The sequence below is a fragment of the Aspergillus homomorphus genome (assembly GCF_003184865.1).
Source record: "Aspergillus homomorphus CBS 101889 unplaced genomic scaffold BO97scaffold_2, whole genome shotgun sequence".
Taxonomy (NCBI): Eukaryota; Fungi; Ascomycota; class Eurotiomycetes; order Eurotiales; family Aspergillaceae; genus Aspergillus; species Aspergillus homomorphus.
Genome location: NW_020291888.1, coordinates 1,347,956 through 1,372,719, shown reverse-complemented (window position 1 = coordinate 1,372,719; position 24,764 = coordinate 1,347,956). Strand labels below are relative to the sequence as shown.

The following is a 24,764-nucleotide window of genomic DNA, read 5'->3' as shown; positions in this document are numbered from 1 at the left end:
ACAAGTAGTGGCGGGAGCGAGGGGAAAGAAGACTTCAGAAAGGATACTTCCTGACCTCGTCCTCGGCCTCGACATCCAGCCCATTGGCCACCTGCTCCTGATGCTTCTTATCCAGAAACTCCAGCAAGACCTCCTCATACTTCGCCTTCCCCTTGTAACGCGACACATCATCGCCCCAGCTCCGCACGGCGGAGGCCAACCGGCCGGGGACGTATGGCTCCTCAGCGATGGCGGCGACGGGCTCGAAGTAGGTGCGGATGCTGAAGACGATGGCGCCGGAGCGCGGCAGGCGGCGCAAGCCCTGGCGCTCGGAGCGGAAGTAGTGATGCTCGATGGCCTTGTTCTTCTGGGCGGTGTTCCAGGAGACCTCGGCGGCATCCTCGGAGCCGATGCTGTGCGACCAGGGCAGCGCGTCGTCCACCTGGATGAAGTAGTTGTTACGCGTCACCGGGTCCTCGGGCCGCAGCCGCCGCATGAAGTTCATCATCCCGCGCTCCAGCTTCTCCTTGTACTGCGGCACCGACCCGTGCGTATGGATCTCCGACAGGCACATCTCGTACTTGTCCTCCAGCCGCCAGAACCCCGCCAGCAGTATCGCCCCCGCCAGCAGGTAGTACTCGCCGTCCGGCCTCTCGATCATCAGCGCGAGGTCGTCTTGAATCAGCCGCGCGCACGTCCGCATCGGGTCTTCGGGGAGCGGGCGCTGCGTGATGTTGAAGGTTTCGTGCGTGACCACGTTCGTGAGTCCCGTCGGTGTCTTGTGGAACATGCTTGGGTAGCGCTCGGGGAGGTAGGCGACGCTGTTTTTCGTTTTAATTCTGTGTTCACTCGGGGGAAGGGTGGTGCTGGGTGAGCTGGGTGGTGGGCTATGGACTTACAGCTCTTCCAGGAGCTCGATGGCGGCTTCCATGGCGTCTGGGTGCGTTCTGCAGCATTTGTCGCCCCGTTCTCTGATGCGCTTGGCTTTGTCGGCGTGGTAGCGGAGGTAGTGGTTGTCAAGCTCTGAAGTAGTCATCGAGTCAGTGCTTGTCTCTCCAAGTTTGTAGAGGGCTACTGACCAATCCACTCATCCCATTTCATGCTGCGGAGACCCATGGTGACAAAGTACTTTCTGTTGTGGTACGGGAGTCAGTTTACTTTCTGCGGCCTTGAAACGTTAAGGTAGGGCAAAGGGCGATCGATGACTTACGGTCCGTAGCGAAATGGCCGGTAGGGAATTGGCTTCGTCTCGTGCACGTCCCAGTCTGGGAAAGGCGTCGCAGGGGGCCGTTTGAAATCAGAAGGTATCCATACTGTGTTGCGTCCGTTAGTGCTGTGCTTGCTTGACGCTACAATGAGTATTAGATCTACTATCTTACCTCCAGGGGGCCGTTTGGCATCCTCACTCTTGGACGCCTCGAGGCTCGGCGTCGATTGTCTCGTGCGGCCAGAACCGAGTGTCTTCCATGCTTGGAGGATCCTGTTGAGGAGGTAGACTCCAAGTGAGGTTACGAGGCAGATAATGGCCACGTTGGGGGCATGTTGCTGGATCGTCTCCATGATCTCGGATGACATCATGTTAGTATGCTGTTTGCAGTAATTCTGTTTGCTCGTCGTCGTAGAGATTCAAGAGAAAGCCAATCTGGGACAGACATATTTATACAAATTCGTATGTACATGAAAGAGAGGATAGGCTGTGAAGTGGTAGGTGTCGATCCAATGCGCATGGCAGACTTCATCCAGCAGGCAGTGTTACCGTTTCTGTTAATGGAACGCGACTGATAGGCCTCTCGCGATAAGATCCGTCGTTGGACCCCTCACATTTACGCTGTGCATGAATCCCAAATCTGCAATCAGCCTGGCTGTTGGTCGTCTTATCTCTGCTATCGTGTCAGTTCGCACCGGGGGATATCTTTTCCCAAACAGGCAAAGACTCATGTCGCCCAGAGAGAGGGCGAGACAAGCCCTTGTGGCTGGTCATCCTGCAGGGTCGCATATGACTTACTAACACGGACAACCCGAAGAGAATGATGCTTGTTCATCTACAGTATCTACTGCCGTTTGTGTGAAGTCACCGCCCCCTCCCCGCGCTCGTGCATTTCAATACCCGGGGTTTGCATCAGTATTGCGCCGTCGGAGTAGACAGTACTGTCCCCAGTGGCGTTGCAGCGATTGCGGCACTATAGGCAAATCTGGAGTCCAGACAAGGCGGCCGAGAAGACCCGTCTGGGAGGCGTCGAGGAAATCGTGGCATGCCAGCTTCTCCCACTGTGTTTCATCATGAACATAGTCAGGCTCCAGCTCGGTTGCTTCTCTACTTGGGAAGTGGGAATCAACCAGGAAGGAGCATCGCGAAATGTCCACCTAACCTTTTGCGTTAGCACCTGCAGCATAATGCGGGGAAAGTCTGGAGTAAACTTACGTATTTGCCAAGGTCTTCCTCGTTTCGATCATTCATACCCCCCGGGATCTGCGAGGTGCCCTGCAAAAGAGAAGCCAAGTCCTTGGCAACTGGGAACTGGCCTGGGAGCAGTCCACGAAACTCGCTGCGAATGAACCTCGCTTGCATGTCATGTGGGAGGAAGAAGGAAGAAGGGAACCGGTACCACTCCTTGCCCAGACACAGCGAATCACCAGTCTGAGCCACCCCAGGCTGCTCCAGGGGCGCGAAAACCTTCAATGGAGCATTATAAGCGGTAATCATGCCCAGTGTTCGCAGGAAGCCCACGCTGATGGCTAGGAAAAACACAGACATCACTGCTGCAAATTTGATCTTGGGGGCAAAGCGTCCGGCGAGCTTTTTGGGATCACTAGAGCCAAGATACGACAAAATCATATGCACCGAGATGGATGCATTTAGGGCAAGGAACGGATAAGCCGGATACATAAACCTCTCTTCCTTGTGAGGCTGAGCTGTGAATATCGCAAACCACATGTAGAAGGGAGTGATGAGAGCTAGGCGCCTCAGCAAGGTTTGCTTGTCGGTCGCTTGAGAAGGAAGAACAACCTGGAGGACCAGCAAGGGCGCAGCAGCCATGGCGAATACGAACCAAACATTAAAGTTGAGCAGCAGGTTCCTAATATAGAACGTCCACGGTTCGGTTCCGAAGATGCCGGGCCCTCGACCTTCTCCTCCGAAAACATTGTACGCGACGATGTTCCACGGCACGACTACGAGCTTGCGCAGGAATACATGGTCTACCATGACCTCGGCAACCTAGGAGCCGTTAGCGCGCACTCGCCCATTCGAGGTCTCCGGAGACGAGAATAGAAAAGCACACCATGATCGTGAGACATCTGATAGCACCGTCGAAAATTCCGCGACACAGCCTGGGCAGATTTGCACTAAAAAAGCCAAGAACCGCCTCTCTTAACAAGAGTGGAAGAAGGAGAGCTCCAGCAAATGGCCAACCGACGATTGCGCCGAGTCCAAACCACATAATTCCCTGAGCCGTTTTCTGACTTCCTCTCGAATCCAAGAAAGCCGTCAACCCGAGCATAGACATGTACATTGTGAAGCTAGACGGGAGGAAAGCCGTGGACGCGTGGAACATACCGGGGCTGAAGAGGATGACCGCCAGAAAAACGAGACCGATCCGTGGGCTAAGCGTGCGGCAGATGGCGGCGTACAGCCTGGTCTGGCAGGCAGAGCTAACAATGGCCAGGAAGATCCGGATCGCATAGAATTCAGAGGCCTTGTCTTTGACAGCAAATGAGCTTAATTTCCCGATGAATGCATGGGCAGAAATATAGAGCCAGCTGCGAATCGAGTAGACTGGGGAGTACTCCCACGTCTGGAGTCCATATCCGTGACCTAGGTAGTGGGCAGGCTCCCAAAAGTTGAAGACTTCATCGCAATCCTGAATTGGAGCATATAAAGCAGCGAGTACGTTGGCTATGAGGCAGAGGTAGAGGGCAACGTTCAAAGGCAGGTAGAAAGGGGATGGCGGGGCCCTGTCAAGAGTTCGTCATATTAGCGCAACATTCGGGCGATGGGAAGATGCCAGCTGGTGGGATGGTACCATTTTTTGCTTCGCGAAGAATTTGTTGCGCCTGCCAGAGCTGATGCAGCATCTACGTCTTTTGTAGGTGGCATGATGTAGCTAGGACTGCACCAAGCAGCACAACTAGACAGCGGGGGATGTTCACTGTGAGGAGAAGAGACAGTCACTTATCATGGACTGTTTGAAAAGCAATCTATAGATACGCGCTGCCCTCGGACGCGGGAAGAAAGATCCGCCAGCACCGGGTTGCTTATCGATAAGCCACTGTTCGGCTCGCCTGGGCGATTCACTCCGAAAAAAAGTTCCCGCCGTTGAAAGCTTCCACATGTACAATCACTTCTGGACAAAGGGAGATTGTCTTATTTCAGGAGAATTTTCCCGCAGAGATCAGAATGAGTGACAATCAGCCTCTTGCTCAGCCCTTGGGCCATTTAGAAGACCACAGCGAAGGTCCTCTAGCCAAGAAGCCCTGCATGAACGATACGCCACCCATTGCTTTAACCCCAGCAGATGATGGGAGTGATTTCTACAACACCCCTCTAAATGCAGGAACCCCAGTGGCCAGCAATGAAAGCAATGATAAGAAAGACTCTACAGATGCCCCAACAAGCGACCCGGCTGCATCTGCCACATCTCATCTCCCAATTCCAGGATTGAGTCTCGTCAACGACAATGATCAAGAGACTAGCCCGGCCGAGAACAAGCCCAGTCAACCACAAGACGCCTCTGCATCCAACGGCGACCAGTCTACATCTGCCATGGCTGAGTCTGGTGCTTCAGAGACGGCCACCCAACAACTCGCCGGCATGCAGCATGAAGCCATGGAGCTGGATAAGGAGACACTCGGCGACGGAGAGCCTCACGGACGCGAAGAAGGATCTGCAACAAATGCTGCCCCGGAGGCAGAGGAGGAGCAGGATGAGGAGCACCCCGAATGGGAAATTGACTCATCACCATACGAATCTTCTTCCGATGATTCCTCAACAGATTCCTCCGATGACAGCGACGACGACGAAGACTACCCGATTCTGAGCCCCGAGGAACAAGCGCGCATTTTAATGCAAGCAGAGCTTGGCTCTGACGACGAAGGTGATGGGAAAGGTAAACCGGGCAGCCAGCTGAAGACTGCGAACGAGCTTCCAGAGGAGCTTCTGCCCATCCCTGACCTTACCATCTCTCCGGATATGAAAATTGTGCTCCTCGGGCAGGTGGAAACCATCGTCGAAAACACCATTCTGATTGTGGCAAACACCTCTGGAGAATATCAGGTGCTCGAGTCTGGTTCCTTGCTATGCCTGGAGGACCGCACTATCGCTGGCGTAGTGGCTGAGACGCTTGGAAGAGTTGAGAATCCGCTGTATGCGGTCCGTTTCCCGACGGCAGCCGCAGTAGAGCAGCATGGAATTACGCAGGGCAAGACGATTTATTACGTCGAAGCACACTCGACCTTCGTTTTCACCCAACCCCTCAAGGGTATTAAGGGCAGCGATGCCTCGAATTATCATGACGAGGAGGTTGGCGAGGATGAGGTCGAGTTCTCCGATGACGAGGCAGAAGCCGAGTACAAGCGCAAGGTGAAGCAGGAGCGCCAGAAGAACAAGGAGGGCAAGAGCGACTCTGCAAGAGCCAAGCGAGGGCCCCCGGGCCCTTCGAAACTTAGCCACAGCGAACTGAATTACGACGATACTCCGGCGGACGATGGCTATACGCCTCTTGCCCGCCCGAAGAACCTGCACGAGATGATGCGCCAGCAGGAGGCACCGATCGAAGCAGATGGTCCCCCTGGCCATAGCAGGAACAACTCGGGTTTCCGTGGTGGCCGGGGCCGAGGTCGTGGATCTGACCGCGGTCGCCCTGGTCGTGGCCGCGGAGGAGCTGGTGCAGGATCCCGCGATGCTCACGAGCACCGTGACCGTTCTTCATACTATCAGCAACAGACGCAGGGTACTCAACCCCAGTCTCAACCTCAGACCCAACACCAACATCCTACCTATCCCCAGCAGCCAATGTACGCTGGCCATCAACCCAATGCCTACGGCTTGCCCCAGCAATATCCCGCGTTTGCCTTCCCGCAGCAACAGCAGCAGCAGCAGTCTCAGCCATACACTCAGGGAGCTGTACCGGCACCGTTCAATTTCCAGGTCCCTTTCCAGCAGGCCTATCAACAACATAACCCATACCAGCAGCTTCCCCCCAATATGCAAATTAATCCTTTACTCATCGCTGCCCTTCAGCAACAGCAACAATTACAGCAGCAGCAACAGGCTCCGGGACAACAATCACAGGCACAGGCTCCTACCATGAACTTTGACCAGGTCAAGGCCCAGTTGGATTTACTGCGGCAACTGAGCAACAATCAACAAGGTCCTCCTCGTCAATGATCTTGCCTCGTCTTTTGTTTGCTCTTTCGTTTCTATTCAGATATATGGGGTTTAGGTTCACCACTAGGATTCTTGGGCTATTCATTTTATGGCGTGGGTAAATAAAAGTTGTTACATACGTCCACCACCGTTTATTCTGTAGCGTCTTTGAATATGTACAGTGTGCAGACTTCATCGGTCTGAATATCATGAGTAAGGTATGAGTTCTAATTATACACGTCACTGGCATAGCACTTTCGTGATTCACCACGATCCAAGATCATGGCGTCGTGCTTCTCAAATCCAGAAAAAAAAAAGATTCCTATGACTCGCTCTGCTTGGCACTCTTCGCCAACGCCCAAAAACTCTCCAGCTTCGCTCGAGCCAAGACATCTTTGGCTTGTGTATCTGTCTCGCAAATGCGTGCACCTAACCACTTCCGGAATGCTCGGGCTTTGACCTGACCCTCCCACAGCAATTCGCAGGTATTATGGCTAAGATCTTTCAGTTCTCCTGTTTGTTCGTCCTCGGCAGCTAGCCATGATGCCTGAGCTTCGCGGTTACCCTCCCGCACAGCTCCAGGGCCCGCATTTTCCGTCCAGTCAATACGGTTCAGCATTAGTTTCCTGTAGTTGTTGATCGAATGAGCACCTCCCTCGACAATGACCAGGTTGAATCGAGGATGCATGACACAAACCCCAGTGAGGGCATTCTGTTCAGCATTCTTGCTGATCTTAAAACGGTTTCGTCCATTGGCGAGAGTGTCGATACGATAGACCGACATCAACACACCGCGCTCCGCATCAGCCTCTTGCTGCTGAGCGAGCTTTTCGCGTCGTTCCTCTTTCGTCAATTTGCGCTCTGCGTTGGCAGCCTCGTGCTTCTCCTTACGTTCCGCTATCTCTCGGTTGACGCGTGCTTCAACAGCGGTAGGGTCTTTGACCGCTTGTTCACCCAGCACCCGCATCAGATTTGATTTCTTAACCTTAGGTGGGGGAGCCGGCTCAAGGCCCAGCCTAATTTTCGCTTGTTGCTCCTTCAGATCCGCCATTCGTCGCTGGCGACGAATCTTCGCCTGTTCCTTCGGTGTGAGGTACATGGGCTTTTGTTGTGGAACAAGCTTCTCCTGTGGAGGCTCGAGGAGGACAGGATGTTGAACGTATTGCGTGATGATAGAATCCGGAGTGTCAATCTTGAGCTTCTGCTCGTCTTCGATAGCCGAGTAGTCCTCGCCGTCCACCAAACCCTCATCCCACCATTCAATCGCAGGAGGAGCTGGTACTAGGAAGCCCTTCTCGACATCTAAATCTTCGTCGATACCAGCCTGTCGTGCTCTTTCCGCAATCCGCTTCTTCATAGCTTCTAGCTGAGCCTGCCGACGTAGAGCAGCCGCCTGCTGTATATATTTGCCTTTTTGATTGAAGATAAGCTGCCGGGATTGGCGTGGCTTCGCAATCGTAGCCTTGGGGCCAAGATTCGGATCAAAATATGGGTTGTTCTTTATCTCCTCCAAGGATGGCCCCGAGAGATCAAGACCGGCTCGATCAGCCCGCCCTGCCGTAACCGAAGACTCAGTCTTACGGTTCTTCGATTGTATCGATTGTCGTCCTTTACCACCCCTAAACTCAATTGTATCCGATAACAGCGCAGGGTGGAGACCGACATCGAGACCACCGCGTGCGCGTGACGAGCCATCATCGTCGTCTTCGAAAGGAGGTGGGGGTGGAGGGGCTTGAGGAGCAGGTGTAGGCACAATTCGTTGCTGGGCTGTAGCGTTGGCTCTTCCGGTAGCAGCAGCGACTCGAGCTTTCATCTGTTCTAGCCTGGACATCGCAGAGCTGGCCGCCGGTGGTGTTGGGCTCGGACTCGATGCAGCTGGCGAAGGGGAGGGCGCGATGCCCTTCGCTGCTTGAAGTCTAGCACGCACTGCCTCTGCTTTCGCCTTGGCTTCTGCTACCATCTTTTCAATGTCGAGCTTGCCCGAGGCAGGCGCTGCTTTCGCGGGCGCGGGCGAACCATGATTGGAACGAGGTCTCTTTTGGGTGTTGTCTTGATCATCCTGTGGGTGAGGGCGCTTTAGCGCATTTCCTGAGGAGTCCGCCATAGAGAGCGAGGTGAAGGGACTCTCTAGACACGGGTTTTGAAATAGCAACAAAGCAGGTGATAGCTGAGAAAGCGAGACCGGAGAAGCTCGATGAGCGGCGGACGGGCTACTGCAAGACCGAGCCAGAATGGGACTCAAATCACGGGGCCGGGCAATGCAGAAGACGTGGAGTGGGCCTTCCGCGAGGCGGTGCCGCACGGCAGAAAAAAAGTTGGGTGCAACTTTTTCGCATCGTCGCGGCCGACGAACCCGCTTTTCGATCCCCAGGCCAGCAGCCACACAAGGACGAAGGATTCGCACCACCCGTTGCTCCGAGAGCTGCAGGGGGATATCATGGCGACCTTCGCACGACCGGTGGCTTCCACCATCGCGGGGATTGACTTTGGCGTCTACACTGATGAAGACATCAAAGCTCTCTCTGTAAAGCGAATCCAGAACACCCCGGCGCTGGATTCCTTCAACAATCCTGTCCCCGGCGGTCTCTACGATCCAGCTCTTGGTGCCTGGGGTGACCATGTGTAAGTCTATTGATCTTGTCTTTTATCACTTTCCCCTCGACTTTGTTATGTCGATTTCCAAAGATGTACGACGAACGCGGGGCTCGAACTGACAGTAATAATCAGTTGCACAACATGTCGTCAGTCTTCGTGGTCTTGCACTGGCCATTCTGGTCACGTCGAGCTGCCAGTTCGTGTGTATAATCCCACCCATTTCGAACAGATGTACCGTCTCTTGAAGGCGCAATGTGTCTACTGCCATCGCTTCCAATTGTCTCGCTTCGAAATCAATACATATGCCTGCAAATTGCGATTGTTGCAGTATGGTCTGGTCGACGAGGTTGCTGTTATCGATACAATGGCTTATTCCACCACGGGTAACAAGAGGAAGGCCGCTAAAGACGGCGAAGGATCCAGCGATGAGGATGAGGATGATGATGATAAGATGGCTCGCAGAACCTCCTACGTCAAGAAATGCATCCGACAAGCGCAAGCAGATGGAAGACTTAAGGGTCTGATGGCTGGTGCAAAGAACCCATTGGCTGCGGAACAGCGCCGGTTCCTTGTCAGAGAGTTTATGAAGGCTATCGGCTCACCGAGCAAGTGCGCCAGCTGCAGTGGGTACGTCTTCACATCCATCCTATCCACACTTTTACTTCCTGCCGGACTTCGCCTGACTCATACCGATTTGTAGTATCTCTCCCTCTTACCGGAAAGATAAGTTCTCGAAGGTTTTCCGCAAGCCTCTCCCTGAGAAATCCAGACACGCTATGCTGCAAGCTGGATTCCAAGCACCCAACTCTTTGATTCTTCTCCAGCAGGCTCAAAAGTTCAACAGCAAGGAAAAGGAGGCACTGGGAGATGGGGCTTCTGACACCGCGTCTCAGGTCCATGGGGCCGAGGAGGAAGTTGCTCGTGGTAATGCCGTCGTTACCGAACTCGAGAACAAGAAACAGGTTGCCGGGGAAAGCCAGCAATACATGCCTTCTCCTGAAGTCCATGCCGCATTGACTCTGCTCTTTGAGAAGGAAGCAGAGATCCTGAGCCTTGTGTACAACTCTCGACCATTGCCTAAGAAGGAATCGCGAGTCAGCGCAGACATGTTCTTCATCAAGAACATCCTGGTGCCGCCAAACAGATATCGTCCCGCTGCACAGCAAGGAGCTGGTGCTATCTTGGAGGCTCAGCAAAATACCATATTCTCGAATATTCTGAAGAACTGCGACATCATCAACCAGATCAGCAAGGAAAGGCAAAGCAGCAGCTCTAGCGCTGCCATGCGAGTCCGCGATTACCGCGATCTGCTTCACTCCATCGTTCAACTGCAGGACACTGTGAACGGACTTATTGACCGCGACCGAAATGCATCTGCAGGTCCAGCTGCTGCAGCCGGACCCAATGGTATCAAGCAGATCCTGGAAAAGAAGGAAGGTCTCTTCCGGAAGAACATGATGGGCAAGCGTGTCAACTTTGCTGCTCGGAGTGTCATCTCTCCCGACCCAAACATCGAAACCAATGAGATCGGTGTCCCTATGGTTTTCGCTAAGAAGTTGACTTATCCCGAGCCAGTGACCAACCACAACTTTTGGGAGATGAAACAAGCCGTCATCAATGGTCCCGACAAATACCCCGGTGCTTCTGCCATCGAGAATGAATTGGGCCAGGTCACTAACCTTAAGTTCAAGAGCTTGGATGAGCGTACCGCGCTGGCTAACCAGTTGCTTGCGCCCTCAAACTGGCGTATGAAGGGATCTCGCAACAAGAAAGTCTACCGCCATCTTACGACTGGAGACGTTGTGTTGATGAACCGTCAGCCTACCCTCCACAAGCCGTCTATCATGGGTCACAAAGCTCGCGTTCTTCCCAACGAAAGAACCATTCGCATGCACTACGCTAACTGCAATACCTACAACGCGGATTTCGATGGTGACGAGATGAACATGCACTTCCCTCAGAACGAACTTGCCCGATCGGAAGCTATGATGCTTGCGGACGCAGATCATCAATACCTTGTCGCAACGTCTGGCAAGCCTCTGCGTGGACTGATTCAGGACCACATTTCCATGAGCACCTGGTTCACGTGCCGAGACAGCTTTTTCGATGAGGAGGATTATCACGAGCTCTTGTACAGCTGCCTCAGACCCGAGAATTCTCACACAATTACCGACCGGATTCAGCTCATTGGTCCGGCAGTAATTCGACCCAAGCCTCTCTGGACTGGCAAACAAGTTATCACAACCATTCTCAAGAACATTATGCCTCCCGGTAGAGCCGGCCTCAATTTGAAGAGCAAGTCCTCGACGCCTGGTGACCGCTGGGGTGAGGGTAATGAAGAAGGCACAGTGATCTTCAAGGACGGAGAGTTGCTCTGCGGTATCCTCGACAAAAAGCAAATTGGTCCTACTGCTGGCGGTCTGGTTGATGCTATTCACGAAATCTACGGACACACCATTGCGGGTCGATTGATAAGTATTCTAGGACGTCTTTTGACTAGGTTCTTGAATATGCGCGCCTTTACTTGCGGCATTGATGATCTTCGCTTGACCAAGGAGGGTGATCGCGTACGCAGGGAGAAGATTAGCGAGGCTGCCGCCATCGGTCGTGAGGTTGCACTGAAGTATGTTACACTCGACGAGGCTCCAGGTGCCGATCAAGATGCCGAGTTGAACCGTCGTATGGAGGAAGTTCTTCGCGATGATGAGAAGCAGAGCGGTCTCGATAGTGTCTCTAATGCTCGTACTGCGAAGCTCTCGACTGAAATTACCAAGGCCTGCCTTCCCGGAGGTCTCGTTAAGCCATTCCCTTGGAACCAGATGCAGTCGATGACAATATCAGGAGCCAAGGGTTCTAGCGTCAACGCCAACCTGATTTCTTGCAACCTCGGACAGCAGGTTTTGGAAGGTCGCCGTGTACCCGTCATGGTCAGCGGTAAGACACTGCCGTCTTTCCGAGCGTTCGATACGAATCCCATGGCCGGTGGTTACGTGTGTGGTCGTTTCTTGACCGGTATTAAGCCCCAGGAATACTACTTCCACGCCATGGCTGGTCGTGAGGGTTTGATTGATACTGCCGTCAAGACCTCCAGATCCGGTTATCTGCAGCGCTGTTTGATTAAGGGAATGGAAGGCCTGAGGGCGGAGTATGATACTTCGGTCCGTGAGGCTTCGGACGGATCCGTTGTTCAGTTCCTGTACGGTGAGGATGGCTTGGATATTACCAAGCAAGTTCACCTGAAGGACTTCGACTTCCTGGCATCGAATTACCTTTCTATCATGTCTCAGGTCAACTTGACTAGCGATTTCCATGGCTTGGAGAAGGAGGAGGTTGTCAATTGGCACAAGGATGCTATTAAGAAGGTCCGGAAGACAGGCAAGGTCGACGCTATGGACCCTGTCCTTTCGCTCTATCACCCTGGAGGTAATCTGGGCAGTATCTCTGAAGCATTCTCGCAAGCGCTCAAGAAGGTAAGTGTCCTTTGCAAACAAATGGGCTATTGCTTCGTAAGACTGACTCATATATTATCATAGTACGAGGATGCCAACCCGGATGGTCTGCTCAGAGACAAGAAGAAGAGCATCGAGGGTGTCATCACCAAGAAGTCATTCAACACCCTGATGAACATGAAGTACATGAAGTCTGTCGTTGACCCGGGTGAGGCCGTTGGTATTGTGGCTGGTCAATCTATTGGTGAACCCTCAACACAGATGACCTTGAACACTTTCCACTTGGCTGGTCACTCTGCTAAGAACGTGACGCTCGGTATTCCCCGTCTTCGTGAAATCGTCATGACTGCTAGTGCTCACATCATGACCCCTACCATGACATTGATTCTGAACGAAGAGCTGTCCAAGGAACATTCCGAAAGATTCGCTAAAGCTATCAGCAAGCTCAGCATCGCGGAGGTTGTTGACAAGGTTCAGATTAAGGAAAGAGTCTCCTCCGGCAGCATGAAGGCCAAGATATACGACATCAACATCTCATTCTTCCCCCCGGAGGAATACACTGCTGAGTATGCTATTACGGCTAAGGACGTGCAGAACGCTCTGCAGAATAAGTTCATCCCAAGACTCGTGAAACTTACCAAGGCTGAGCTCAAGAAGCGTAACGAGGAGAAGACCTTGAAGAAGTTCTCGACTGCTCAACCTGAGATTGGTGTTTCCGTTGGCACAGTCCAGGATGCCCCTAGCGGCAGGGATGCTGAAGAGGAGCCGATGGACGATGATGTCGAAGACGACGAGGACGACGCCAAGCGGGCACGGGGCAACCAGAACCGCAACAACCAAGTCTCTTATGAAGGTCCCGAGGACGAAGAGGCGAATATGGTGCGTCAGCAGGATGCCGTGGATGACGACGAGGACGACGAGGTCGACAACACGCGCCAGAAGCGTGATGTCGAGATGGATGATGCCTCCGATGACGAGTCCGAAGACCAGAGCAAGGACGCCAAGCTGCGCGAGGAAGACATCAAGAACAAGTACGGAGAAGTCACGCAATTCAAGTTCAACCCCAAGAAGGGCGGATCTTGCACCATCCAGCTTCAGTACGACATCGATACTCCCAAGCTTCTGCTCTTGCCTTTGGTCGAGGACGCCGCTCGCACCGCAGTCATTCAGTCTATTCCCGGCCTCGGCAACTGCACTTTTGTGGCGGCAGATCCGGTCAAGGGCGAACCTGCCTGTGTCATCACGGAAGGTGTGAACCTGCTTGCCATGCGCGACTACCAGGACATCATCAAGCCCCACTCCCTCTACACCAACTCGATTCACCACATGCTTACTCTCTACGGTGTTGAGGCCGCCCGTGCCTCTATTGTCCGCGAAATGTCCGACGTTTTCGAGGGCCACAGTATCTCTGTCGACAACCGCCACCTGAACCTGATTGGTGACGTGATGACCCAGTCTGGTGGCTTCCGGCCCTTCAACCGTAACGGTCTGGTCAAGGACAGCTCCTCTCCGCTGGCTAAGATGAGTTTCGAGACGACGGTTGGGTACCTCAAGGAGGCTGTCGTCGAGAGGGACTTCGACAACCTTAAGAGTCCTAGTGCCCGTATCGTTGTTGGTCGTACCGGAACTGTTGGTACGGGTGCATTCGATGTCCTTGCCCCTGTGGCCTAGACAATCCCATCGTTCCCCGCGTGCAATCCTTCTCGTTGTATATGCTTGTCTATCTGAATTAATGTACTCTACGCACTTCTTCCTGTTTCTTTCGTCGTGTCTCTGACGTGTCCAACGATTTCTGGAGTTGTCTTTCAGCGGAATAAGAAAAAGTCCTTCTTATTATTTCTTAAGAATAGCATTCAATAAATAGTCTGAACTTTTGACCAGGAAAAACAGGATTGGCGAAGTATGTCGGTTTTCTAACGTCGTTTCCCACATTATTGACTGCGCCGTATTGTACATTGTCAACCTTTTCAACACCGAACCAACCGTGGTATCATGCAATCTATGCAAGTATTGTCCTGACCGAAAACAAGGGGTAAACAGAACTTCCCAAATAAGTCAAGGTGTCGTATGGCAAAGGAAACCAGTGGGCGCGCCTGCGAACAATCACTGAGCGTCCAACATCATAAGATCTTCATCAATGTCATCATCAAACTCATCGTCAGGCGGAGCGGCAGCACCGCCGCCGCCGCCGCCACCACCACTACCATAATAGCCTCCATTCGCGGCCCGGGCATTGGTCAGCTCTTCCTCTCGCCGCATCCTCTCCTCCTCGAGCATCTGCTTCTCGCGATGCTTCTCTAGGTCCGCTATGCTCCACGTTGAGATACCCTCTTGATCCCTGGCCTTGAACGGCTGGGCCATCGTCCGCAGGAAGTTCTTCGCGGTGGCTACGGCCATGTCCGTGCTGAGGTTGGTCTCGCTCTCCAACATGGCCTGACTGATCCACTTGGGCAGTTGATTGCGTTTCTTCTGGAAGCGACGGTCGGCCAGGACCATGACTCCGTAATCGTCCTTGCCACGGAGGACACGACCCAGACACTGCGCGGCGTGTCGCATGGCGTCGAAGGACAGGAACTCGTTTTCCCGGATGCGGTAGTTCTCGCGAAGGAACTCGAGGCGGGCTTTCAGAATGCGGGACTCGGTGTACTGGAAGGGGACGCCGATGTTGATCACTGCGCGGCCGTAGTGGTGGTCGAAATCAATACCCTCGGAGACTTTGCCTCGAGCGACACAGAAGAGGAGAGCCCCGCGGCCGTTGCAGCACGCCGTGCGGTAGGTCTCCAGTGCTAGAGAGGATTCTTGTGCATCGGGGGTCTCGACGAGAATTAACTTGTAGTTCCAGATGGAATCCAGGATACCCATGCCCTGCCACATGCTGATGATGGATTCCATGTAGAGGTAGGACGGAAAGAAGACGACGATACCATCGGGGGTGATGCGGGCAAACTCCAGAACCATGTTTCCGTAGTTGCGCACGACACCGGGGTCATTGCGGATCTGGAACGAGGAGGAGATTTGGGCTTGGTCAGATCCGCGGGTGACGATCATGGGTAGGAAGGATCGTCGCGCAAGGGTCATGCTGTATGACTCTTGCAGGACAGTTTCGAAGCCTAGCATCTTAGGGTACATCTCGAGGGGCGATAGAGTACCAGATGTGATGATGACGGACCTGAACCGATCGAAGACCGGTTTGATTGCAATAGCTGCATCTAAACAAGTGAAGTGTAGCACAGGATTAGGCACTGTGGCTGCCTCCGACTCAAAAGGCTCCAATATCAAGAGAAAGCCCTTTTCGTATGTAGAGACTAAGGTAGCAAAAGTGGCAACCTCTTGAAGTGGTTGATAGTCTTCTATATTGATGAGTTCGAGGGTGCGCACAAGTGATGTTAAGCGCTCGGCGCAGAATCGCAATGGCTTTCGCTCGATATATGTAAGATCCTTGACGTGCGTCAAGAATGATAAGGGTGTTTCAGAAATAGTGTGTGTGACTTTCATGCGGGTCTTCAGATATTCAATGAACCGCTTGAGAAAGGTGACGAAGTGTTCAGCTCGGCGGATGTTTCCTGGCACAGCTTCCTTGAGCAAGTCATCCGGGAGGACAGGGTTTGAAATGAACTGATCCTCCTCTCTAGCTTGCTCTGCCTCTCGGAGACCTTCAACCAGCTTCGTGTATTCGTTCTGGAGCTTTTCAGCATCCGAGCTTTTCATCTCACTGATCTTGCGTTCGAGGTTGTTCGCGCCGCGTGTGGCCTTCCGCAGTGAGTCCTCAGTCAAGTCGATACTCAGGGACTCAATGCAGACGTTGTCGATGTTGTGAGCCTCATCGAATACGATTATGCAGTCTTTGGAGAGCTCCTTGGATACCCTTTCGGCGATCTTCGGGTCGAGGAGATAGTGGTAGGAATATATGATAACGTTGCAGAAGGGCATCTATAGGCGAGACGAGAATCAGATTGTGGCTTCATACTCTCAAGGCATTCAGAAGACAAACCATGCGACGGGCCGAGAAGTAAGGGCATTGCTTGTGTTCTTCACCGTACTTGCTTAACCCATCAAGGGTGAAGACACCCGGAGGTACTAGGTTATGCGGTTCGAGGAGGTCGAGGTTCTGCAAAGTTTCAGCATACTGTCGCGACCCTGTAAGGAGATCATGTACCTCGTGATATACGCATAGCTCAACATCCTCACCCCGCTCTTTCTTTTCCTTAACGAACCCTGCAGTTAAGCTCCGGCACCTTGCATCGACCACTGTACCGCTCTTTTCCCGCTTGACCGACGGATGCAGGCACAGGTTCTTTCGACTGGTTAATCCGAGCGCGCGGAAGTCTTCAGTATATCCAAGCTCTTTAGTGCGGAAGCTCATCAAGGCTTTCAACTCGGCCAGGGCCTTTTCGATCTCGGACATCGTTCGCGAGCAGTAGACGAGCTTCCTGTGCTCGGGATAGTGCTGCTGATACGCCACGATTAACGATAGCAGCGAGACCGTTTTTCCCGTACCCGAAGGCATCTCCAGGACACAGTGGCCCCCGGCATCGAGGCTCTTTTTAAGATCACACATGTAGGCATATTGTTCGGGATAGATACGAGGATAAGGGAAGAGGACGGGGAGATCACTGGACGTTGGATAAGATTCAGATTAGCAGCTTGCTTCTGTCAGTTGTGGAAGAGGGCTGAGACGCTATTTGAGCTTACTCAATGAAGAACTTCATCGTGACGGAGGCGCGGTGTGCTCGCGACGAGAGAGGAGGGAAGCTAACCAAAGCTCTTCTCTCCGTCACTAGGTACTATCTTTTGCCTCTTCTTCTAGAGTGACCGCGCCGGCTTTTGCCCAATCGGGCGATCGATGACACCAAGTCACGTGAAGCTCCCGATAGGGACGCCGATAATGTAATCCATGCCGCTGGATTTGAGATGAAGACAATGTCAACTACAACCTCATTGACAGGGGCATGTTGATGTGAAGAACTTTTCAGCGTGAAATATTGCCTTGTTGTGCCCGGCAGGCCTGCTTTAACATCTCTGGCCTGCACCTATCGGCTTGCTATCTCCTGTCTATCACCTTCATACCACCCATTTCGTCATTTCTTTACACCCCGCTATCCCCCACTTTATCATGAGCGGCAAAAAATACAAGTCCCAAGCCTCCAGCAGTCGTGCCGCTGCTAGCACATTTGGCTCATTTGGAGGCTTCTCAAGCGCATTTTCCAGTCAAGGAAGGGAGCCATCGTCGCTAACATATGTAACTGAACCTCCGGATCTATCCCGGATATCGGAGGCGCAGTTGACAATCGCATTCAAGAACTTCCTGAAGAAGGATGAGGTCACTCGCACGAAAGCCTTGGAAGACTTGCGCGATTACGTTCTGGCCGTTGAAAGTCGCGGTGGTACTCTAGATGACGGGTTCCTGGAAGCATGGGTAGGTACACTTTTGACTTTACATGCGTACTAGAGCAACGGGTTGATCGTGGTTCGGTATCTCGGCAGGTCAGAATCTACCCACGAGCATCGATTGATTTGTCTCGGAGAGTGAGGCAGACAGCGCACTCTAGTCAAGGATCTATCGCTTCTCTAGTCGGAAAGCGAATTGCTCGTTTTCTACCTAAAGTCATTGGCGCATGGCTTGCGGGACTCTACGACAATGATCGACCAGTTCATCGCGCTGCGCTCGAGTCTTTTACGCGAGTGTTCTCAACCGACGAGAAGAGGAGTGGTGTATGGAAGATCTACCAGTCCTCCATTCTGGACTTCGTAGATGATGTCATTCTTCAGCAGACTCCACAAACCTTGAGCGATGAAAGGACAGTCAAGGCAGATGACGCCGCAGCCAAATATGCACGGGTGGCTGCAACCGCGATTCTGCTATTCAACAGGATTCTTGGTATGAAAACTGCAGGTGTCGGCGGCTCAGACTTTAGCTGATATTTATCAATCCAGGGAACTCAGCGCAAGAGGATCTTGAGAAGGCCTCGCCCACGATCGAGACACTTCTGGGAAGTAAATCCCTGTGGGCTTTGTCGTATCATGACGATCCTTTTGTGCGTCGGTCACTATACATACTCACCCGCACCGCAGTTTCTAAGCAACCGGAGGAATTGGATTGGAAGCTCATCAGTGCCGCTTTGATTGGCAAGTCCCTGCATTGTAGTCAACTAGGCTCTGCATCGGAGCTCTCTGAAACAATCCTGCACGTAACGTCTGCAAGGCCTCAACTGTGGACCGAAGATTACTCCGGAAAGTCCTTATCTTCCAAAAGACTGCTTCAGTACCTCCAAAAGGGTTCTCAGGGTGGGGCAAGTTCATTTTGGACGAATGTTCACCAGCTACTGCAAATTATTCCACTGAGAACTCTTGCGCAGGTTGAGTCAAAACCAACCGACGAGAACAATCTCGGAGTGACAAGTGCGCTTGCTTTGACAGAATCGTTTCATGGGGGTCTGATTTCAAGGGATGAACCGCGACAGAACCGAGCAGTCGGCTGGAAAGCTTACATTGAAACTGTAATGTGGCTTTTAAGCCGTCTCGGCCAGGATGATGGATTAACCTTGTTGCGCCAAAGGCTCCGACCTTTGATTGTACAATATGTGAAGCCCGAGTTAGACCAGACTCAATGGGCTCTGCCTACTCAGTCAGCAGGGAATATCTGTACAGACGCCTTATTTGCGCTGACAATGCACGGTTACAAGCATGTATTGGAGCAAATTTGGGGAGAGCTATCTGATAGCTTGCTTGAAGCTGTCAAATTGTCTTCCCCAGAGCAATCAAAGGACTTCAAGTCTTCCCAGGACGCTGTTTGCGCGCAAGCCGAGCGTTTTCTCGCTTTGGAAGCCTCTTTGCTTGTCCGAGTAAAAGAAACCGACCGTGAAAATGAAGTTTCGGATGTGTTCAACAGATCCAACCTGCCGCTGCTTGATAGCTGCTTGGAGGTCCTGCGCTCGAGGAACGGCAAGCCATATGGAGCAGCAGCTGTCGCCGAACAAATTGTACTCAGGGTTGCCCCTATCGCTAAAACTTCTCATTCACTGTTGAGCTTTGTTCAAGACGACGCGCCAGAGCTTTTGTCGTCACCTTCTGCTGACAGGCTTATCTCGATTATTTTGTCGTGCCGATCTTGGGATGGGTTTGGTTCCAGCTTCGAGAAGGTCTTGGAGAGGGTTGCTCAGTTTGACCCGGAGACTTCGAATGCACACACCGTACAGAAGCTACTTTCCACACTGGATTTCCAGGAACTGGAAGATAAGAGTGGATTGATCTCGCTAATCATGCGAGCAGTTAATCGGGCCTGCGATGGAAGTGATTTGCATTGGTCGATTGTAATAGCAGTGCTTCAGAACGAGACCTCGCACGGAGGAGTGACAGACACCATTTTCCTAGCAGTTATCGATGCCTTGTCTGATGAGAACAAAGTGGTTGAGACATTGCAGGGCCTCTCTCAAGTCGCGCGGGCGGTTCCTCAGGCATTCCAGTCCTTCCAAAACGGACCCCACGGCTCGAAATTAACCAGCAAACTACTCTTTCTTTCCGAGTCATCTGCAGAAGATGTGGCAAGTATCGCGGAATCTTTAGCCCAAACCTTGAAGGAATCAATCATTAGCGAGACAAGTGCCAGCAAATCAAGCTTTGAAATCTTACAGCACAGTTTCGACAACGTCAACGAGCAGTCGCTATCGTGAGTATTTCTAGGGAGCAGAGGTCAAAAGGAACAGTGGTTGACAGTGTCTAGGATCGAATCGCTTGTGACCATCGCCGAAGAATTGTTGCAGAACACTAAAGCAGAAGAGATTGGCAGGGTCGCAAAGGATATCCTGCCCTCGCGTGAGTCCTGGCAGAATGCCTTAGGGCCCTTCCTTGAGCTTCCTCCTAGACCTTCAACTGCCATTACCAGCCCAATCGGTGGTGCTGTGCATCTTGTCAATCGCACTTTGTCGGACACACTACCTCAGCGGTATGATAGCCTCCCGCGGGATTCGAACAATTGCTCGTCAGCATTTAGATTGGCATATTTTACTATCAGGGTGCTTTCCTCTTTCGACCTTGTAAAGAATCTGGGCATGGATGAGTTGGAGACCTTGTTCTACAACATTCCCCTGGCAGTACAGCTCATTGATGATGACTTGAGCATCGAAAATTGTAATGGGATTTGCGGTATATCGCTTCCTGAGCAAAGGGAGGAGTATCTGAACATTGTCAACGACGGTTGGAAGGTCATCAGTGGCTGGGCTCGATCGCCAGAAAAGGGTGCAGCTGGGGTTGACGCGACCATCTCATTGACCCTCTCTGCATTTTGGATTGACAAGCTCGAAGGCTTGGAAAGCCTGGCTCCAATAGATCTTCATGTCGGAGTCGCATTCGTGAAAATCCTAGGTACCACCGACTCTTCGAACAGCACGAAGTCGTCGTCGGAGGTGACCCAACTTTGCAGAGACATGCGCAAAGCAAACGCTATTCGATCGGCAGCTTGGGTGGCTACCTTGCGCCATGCAATCCTATCTAACCCTGCCGGTACCCGGCTGTGCAACGAATTTGTCGCAGACTCTACCGGACTCAAGCCTCAGGATCAGAGCGACGAAGGTCAGTATGAGTTTACCTTCTTTACGGACTGTATTAATTCTCAATAGGTTTGCGGAAGTTGGTGCTGCTTAATCTCTTGCTTGCTGGAGAGCAGGATGTCGCAGCGTCTATTCCAACTCAGCGTCTGATGTTCCTGATCAAGCACCTCACTCAATGCCTCCAATCGGAGGCTGTATCTCTTGGTCTCAAGGCTGAAATCCTTCAGACCCTGGTATTTGTACTCCCATGTATCAAAGAGATGTATGGTTCTCACTGGGAGGATTGCCTAGAAATTCTCGACGCAACCTGGAGGGACACCAATGGCGGTGATGAAGCCCTGCCTGTGTTCCTGTCATCTTTCAGACTCTTTGCCAAGTTGCAGTCAATCGTGGAGGATGATGAGAGTAACGACGATGTGAAGGATGCATGGTCGGACCGGAAATCCAAGCTAGTGAACGGCTTGACTTCAACACTGCGGAAATTCGGTAAGTCGATCGCGTCTTGCGTGTTGAACTACGTTGATTGACTTGTGTAGACCCTTCGACGACCTTTGATCATCCACGAGACATCACGGTAGGACTACTATGCCGCTTTGTTAAGACCATCCCGATCGAGAATCTGGAAGACGTTAGCAGTGTCTTCTCGCTCCTGACGGCGCAAAGTCGGGCTATACAACGGGCCGCCTACACTCTGCTTCACCGGTACATTCCCAGTGTGCAGGAGCAGGTTTCTTTCGACGTAGCTTTGTCTAAGTCGACAGTTCGCCTGCCGGATGAGCTCGTGTCTCTACTGCTTGGTGCACCCACCATAGACTCAATCAATGAGTCTTACGGCGACGAGAAGATTTGGACCGAGCTACGGTCATACCTGCTGAGCTGGAAGATAGTCTTCGATCACTTCGTCAACGCGTCTCTCACCGTTCAGGAGAATTATGTTGCTAGCATCCGAGAGAATGAGAGCCTGAACCCGCTGCTGGATCTCACGTTTGACTTCCTCCAGCAATCGCATGGCAAGATGGTCGATGTGTCCAAGTTTGATATTCGCTCTTTTGAACCCGACCAATCCGAGACCGCCGAGAAGGAAATTCAATGGCTCCTCGTTCACTTATACTTCTTGTGCTTGAAGAACCTGGCCAACATGACTAAAGGGTGGTGGATCGATACGAAGAATCGCATCAAGGGGCCAGTAGAAGCCTGGACGGAGAAATATGTATGTCTTTTCGAACCCATTTATGCAGGCTGTCACTTACCCTTTTCAGATCTCACCCCTTGTGATTGAAGAATCACTGCAAGGAGTCACTGCGTGGACCCTGACTCAAGATCCTAATGAAGAGCGTGCGCTGCAGGTGAAGATCTCGCCCAAGACCGCGGAGATCATCGCCAGCATCCCGGTGGACGAGGATTCGCCGCCAGTGTCACTTTCGATCTCTCTCCCACCTGCCTATCCGCTCCAGCCAGCATTGGTAGTGGGACGGAGCCGAGTCTTGGTGGACGAGAGAAAATGGAGGAACTGGCTGACGACCATTCAGGGTGTGATCATGTTTGCGAATGGAAGCATGGTAGACGGACTGCTGGCGTTCCGAAAGAACGTGCAAGGTGCGCTCAAGGGCCAGAGCGAGTGTGCTATCTGCTACTCCGTCATTTCGACAGACATGCAGACACCCAACAAAAAATGCGCGACGTGTAAGAATACGTTCCATTCCGTGTGTCTGTTCCGGTGGTTCAAGAGCAGTAACCAGAGCACCTGCCCGCTGTGCCGGAACAACTTCGTTTACGTCTGAGGTGCTGTGGAGGATTGTACATAGACTTTCTTTATCGTAGTAAAACTGGTATACATAGAAGATTCATTAAATATCGTTTCTGCACGAGCACAAGAAGTTCCTCCCTGTGTATTAGGTTTGGTCCAGCGCTACGGTCCAGACGCGGTTGCTACAGCGGGCTCGGATAGTCCAACGCATGCTGACGGCATGACAGCATCAAAATGAAGAAGATGGGAACTATGAAAGGAAAAACAACATGATAGTAATAATGCGCCGGTGCGTGTGCGACTTCCCGGAGCAACCTGGGAGCAATCTAAAACAAGCTGAGGCCGATTCCAAATCCCTTTAGATAGATGGACAGCTTCTCCGCATTAATGCCTGGCCAACCAGGCAGCATATCTCCGCCTCCGCCGTCGGCCACAAACTGCCGCGGAGCTCCCGTCCAACTGAATGTTTCCCCTCCTTCCACTCCGCTCCCTTCATGTCGGCTTCACAGATACCCAATCTCAACACCTTACGCCGTGGCGGCGGCCGTGGTCGCCTCCGTGGTCGAGGTGGTGGTCATACAGGCGAGAATGACCAGGATGCACAGTTCCGACGAGGGGGGTCCAACCCCAAAGACAGGGTGGTGCAAGGCACGGACAATGACGCCAGCGTCTCGCGTCTCAGCGCCGTCAACCTGGGCTACCTCGAAGATCCATTTGCTTCAGCACTAACCCCTCCAGGACAGGAAACTCGAAGACTGCCGATCATCAACCGAGGTATGCAGCAACCCCCCAATCACTTTGCTCTCTTTCATCCAATCCCCCCTACAATTGATCATATCGGTATACTCATACGAAAACAAAAAGGCACCTACGTCCGCACCACAACAATTGACCACCTCCTCACCCACTTCTTTCTCCCTGGCGCCCAAACCGATACGCAAACCTCAGCAACCCCTTCTCGGAAAAAGCAAATCATCTCCCTCGGCGCCGGCTCCGATACCCGTATCTTCCGCCTCCTAACCTCCCACCCCTCCCTCCACCACCACCACCACCACCACAACAACAACCTCATCTACCATGAACTCGACTTTCCCACCAACACCGCGGCAAAGGTCCGCGCTATCCGCGGCTCTCCCCTTCTCCAGCGCGCTCTAGGCATCACCGCTGCCGACCCAAAGAGCGTGACCATCTCGCCCGCCGCCGACGCTCTGCATACCCCGCACTACCACCTCCACCCCATCGACCTCCGCCGGCTGGCCGCACTGGCAACTTCCGCCTCGGAAGTCGACCTAGAGACGATACTCCCTGGCCTCGACCGGAGCTTACCCACCGTCCTGGTCTCAGAGTGTTGTTTGATGTACCTAGAGTCAGAGGAGGCGAGACGGGTGGTCGACTTCTTCACGGGGGTGTTCAGCCCCAAGTCCTCTACTGTGCTGCAAAGTCAAGCGCAGGACGGCGATACTGGGCTTGGAGGCATAACGGAAGGGGCCGGAAATGCAGAGGAGCGAGGCTCCTCCGCCCCGGCCCCGCTGGGGTTGATCCTCTACGAGCCGATCCGGCCGGACGACGCATTCGGGCGGACGATGGTGGCGAATCTGGCGACGAGGGGCATCCAGTTGCAGACACTGCATCGGTATGCGAGTCTGGCAGCGCAGCGGGAGCGGCTCAGGGAGCATGGGTTCGCGACTGGGCAGGAGGCGGCGGATGTGGATTTTTTGTGGGAAAGGTGGGTGCCTGAGGCGGAAAAGGAGCGGGTCGCTGGGTTGGAGATGTTGGATGAGATGGAAGAGTGGCGGTTGTTGGCTAGGCATTATTGTGTGGCGTGGGGGTGGAGGGAGGGAGAAGATACGCGGGGGAAGGTCTTTGAGGGGTGGAGGGGGCTGGAGGGGCAGCGGGAATGAAAGCGGTACTGAAGACGTACCGTACCTCCTTCTGAAGCAAGAGTGAGTGATGGGTGACATGGAGATGATTAGTTGTGCTTGGTTGTGTGATCTCACTATGACCGAAGCCAATATAGCTGGCAGGTGATATCTATTCATCAGAAAATGTATCATCCACATAACTATAAGTATGTAGCTAACTAG

The 24,764-nt window shown here is 52.8% G+C and overlaps 8 protein-coding genes across 8 annotated transcripts; 4 read left to right on the top strand and 4 right to left on the bottom strand.

Annotated features, from left to right (window-relative positions):
• Positions 1–34: 34 nt before the first annotated feature.
• On the bottom strand, positions 35–1,554 carry BO97DRAFT_335547 (heme-dependent oxidative N-demethylase family protein; the record flags this gene model as incomplete). Its single annotated transcript, XM_025691429.1, has 5 exons — positions 35–800; positions 879–1,002; positions 1,059–1,111; positions 1,190–1,292; positions 1,359–1,554. The coding sequence occupies 5 exons, from the start codon at positions 1,552–1,554 to the stop codon at positions 35–37; spliced, it is 1,242 nt and encodes a 413-aa protein (XP_025556236.1).
• Positions 1,555–2,079: 525 nt separating this feature from the next.
• On the bottom strand, positions 2,080–4,075 carry BO97DRAFT_420468 (dolichyl-P-Man:Man(6)GlcNAc(2)-PP-dolichol alpha-1,2-mannosyltransferase; the record flags this gene model as incomplete). The annotated part of the gene is made up of 4 exons (XM_025696657.1): positions 2,080–2,343; positions 2,402–3,196; positions 3,261–3,933; positions 4,002–4,075. The coding sequence occupies 4 exons, from the start codon at positions 4,073–4,075 to the stop codon at positions 2,080–2,082; spliced, it is 1,806 nt and encodes a 601-aa protein (XP_025556235.1).
• Positions 4,076–4,319: 244 nt separating this feature from the next.
• Positions 4,320–6,519, top strand: BO97DRAFT_402628 (RNA-binding snoRNP assembly protein NAF1). Its single transcript, XM_025694551.1, has one exon. It carries the CDS (start codon positions 4,376–4,378, stop codon positions 6,362–6,364), a length of 1,989 nt encoding a protein of 662 aa, XP_025556234.1. The 5' UTR covers positions 4,320–4,375; the 3' UTR covers positions 6,365–6,519.
• On the bottom strand, positions 6,520–8,503 carry BO97DRAFT_402627 (U4/U6-U5 snRNP complex subunit PRP3). Its single transcript, XM_025694550.1, has one exon. It carries the CDS (start codon positions 8,445–8,447, stop codon positions 6,666–6,668), a length of 1,782 nt encoding a protein of 593 aa, XP_025556233.1. The 5' UTR covers positions 8,448–8,503; the 3' UTR covers positions 6,520–6,665.
• Positions 8,504–8,719: 216 nt separating this feature from the next.
• Positions 8,720–14,240, top strand: BO97DRAFT_360755 (DNA-directed RNA polymerase I core subunit RPA190). Its single transcript, XM_025692372.1, has 4 exons — positions 8,720–8,965; positions 9,071–9,565; positions 9,639–12,408; positions 12,472–14,240. The coding sequence occupies exons 1-4, from the start codon at positions 8,781–8,783 to the stop codon at positions 14,056–14,058; spliced, it is 5,037 nt and encodes a 1,678-aa protein (XP_025556232.1). The 5' UTR covers positions 8,720–8,780; the 3' UTR covers positions 14,059–14,240.
• Position 14,241: 1 nt separating this feature from the next.
• On the bottom strand, positions 14,242–17,170 carry BO97DRAFT_382345 (TFIIH/NER complex ATP-dependent 5'-3' DNA helicase subunit RAD3). The gene is made up of 4 exons (XM_025693299.1): positions 17,080–17,170; positions 16,544–17,000; positions 16,379–16,495; positions 14,242–16,317 (listed from the first exon to the last, which is right to left on the bottom strand). The coding sequence occupies exons 1-4, from the start codon at positions 17,094–17,096 to the stop codon at positions 14,491–14,493; spliced, it is 2,418 nt and encodes an 805-aa protein (XP_025556231.1). The 5' UTR covers positions 17,097–17,170; the 3' UTR covers positions 14,242–14,490.
• Positions 17,171–17,326: 156 nt separating this feature from the next.
• Positions 17,327–22,775, top strand: BO97DRAFT_382343 (ubiquitin-protein ligase RKR1). The gene is made up of 7 exons (XM_025693298.1): positions 17,327–17,803; positions 17,872–18,265; positions 18,322–20,053; positions 20,108–20,955; positions 21,003–21,419; positions 21,470–22,143; positions 22,193–22,775. The coding sequence occupies exons 1-7, from the start codon at positions 17,501–17,503 to the stop codon at positions 22,712–22,714; spliced, it is 4,890 nt and encodes a 1,629-aa protein (XP_025556230.1). The 5' UTR covers positions 17,327–17,500; the 3' UTR covers positions 22,715–22,775.
• A 399-nt stretch (positions 22,776–23,174) lies between these two features.
• On the top strand, positions 23,175–24,581 carry ppm1 (protein C-terminal leucine carboxyl O-methyltransferase ppm1; the record flags this gene model as incomplete). Its single annotated transcript, XM_025698030.1, has 2 exons — positions 23,175–23,454; positions 23,545–24,581. The coding sequence occupies 2 exons, from the start codon at positions 23,175–23,177 to the stop codon at positions 24,579–24,581; spliced, it is 1,317 nt and encodes a 438-aa protein (XP_025556229.1).
• Between the last annotated feature and the right edge of the window lie 183 nt (positions 24,582–24,764).

Excerpts from the sequence above, each read along its gene's own strand:
- BO97DRAFT_402628 (XM_025694551.1), top strand. The coding sequence starts at position 4,376 with ATGAGTGACAATCAGCCTCTTGCTCAGCCCTTGGGCCATTTAGAAGAC.
- BO97DRAFT_382343 (XM_025693298.1), top strand. The coding sequence starts at position 17,501 with ATGAGCGGCAAAAAATACAAGTCCCAAGCCTCCAGCAGTCGTGCCGCT. Across the intron at positions 21,420-21,469 it reads TTCAACACTGCGGAAATTCG|ACCCTTCGACGACCTTTGAT; the intron begins GTAAGTCGATCG and ends TGACTTGTGTAG. Across the intron at positions 22,144-22,192 it reads AAGCCTGGACGGAGAAATAT|ATCTCACCCCTTGTGATTGA; the intron begins GTATGTCTTTTC and ends TACCCTTTTCAG.
- BO97DRAFT_360755 (XM_025692372.1), top strand. The coding sequence starts at position 8,781 with ATGGCGACCTTCGCACGACCGGTGGCTTCCACCATCGCGGGGATTGAC. Across the intron at positions 8,966-9,070 it reads GGTGCCTGGGGTGACCATGT|TTGCACAACATGTCGTCAGT; the intron begins GTAAGTCTATTG and ends AGTAATAATCAG. Across the intron at positions 9,566-9,638 it reads AAGTGCGCCAGCTGCAGTGG|TATCTCTCCCTCTTACCGGA; the intron begins GTACGTCTTCAC and ends ACCGATTTGTAG.
- BO97DRAFT_402627 (XM_025694550.1), bottom strand. The coding sequence starts at position 8,447 with ATGGCGGACTCCTCAGGAAATGCGCTAAAGCGCCCTCACCCACAGGAT.
- BO97DRAFT_382345 (XM_025693299.1), bottom strand. Across the intron at positions 16,496-16,543 it reads AGCTATGCGTATATCACGAG|AACCTCGACCTCCTCGAACC; the intron begins GTACATGATCTC and ends GAAACTTTGCAG. Across the intron at positions 16,318-16,378 it reads ACTTCTCGGCCCGTCGCATG|ATGCCCTTCTGCAACGTTAT; the intron begins GTTTGTCTTCTG and ends TCTCGCCTATAG.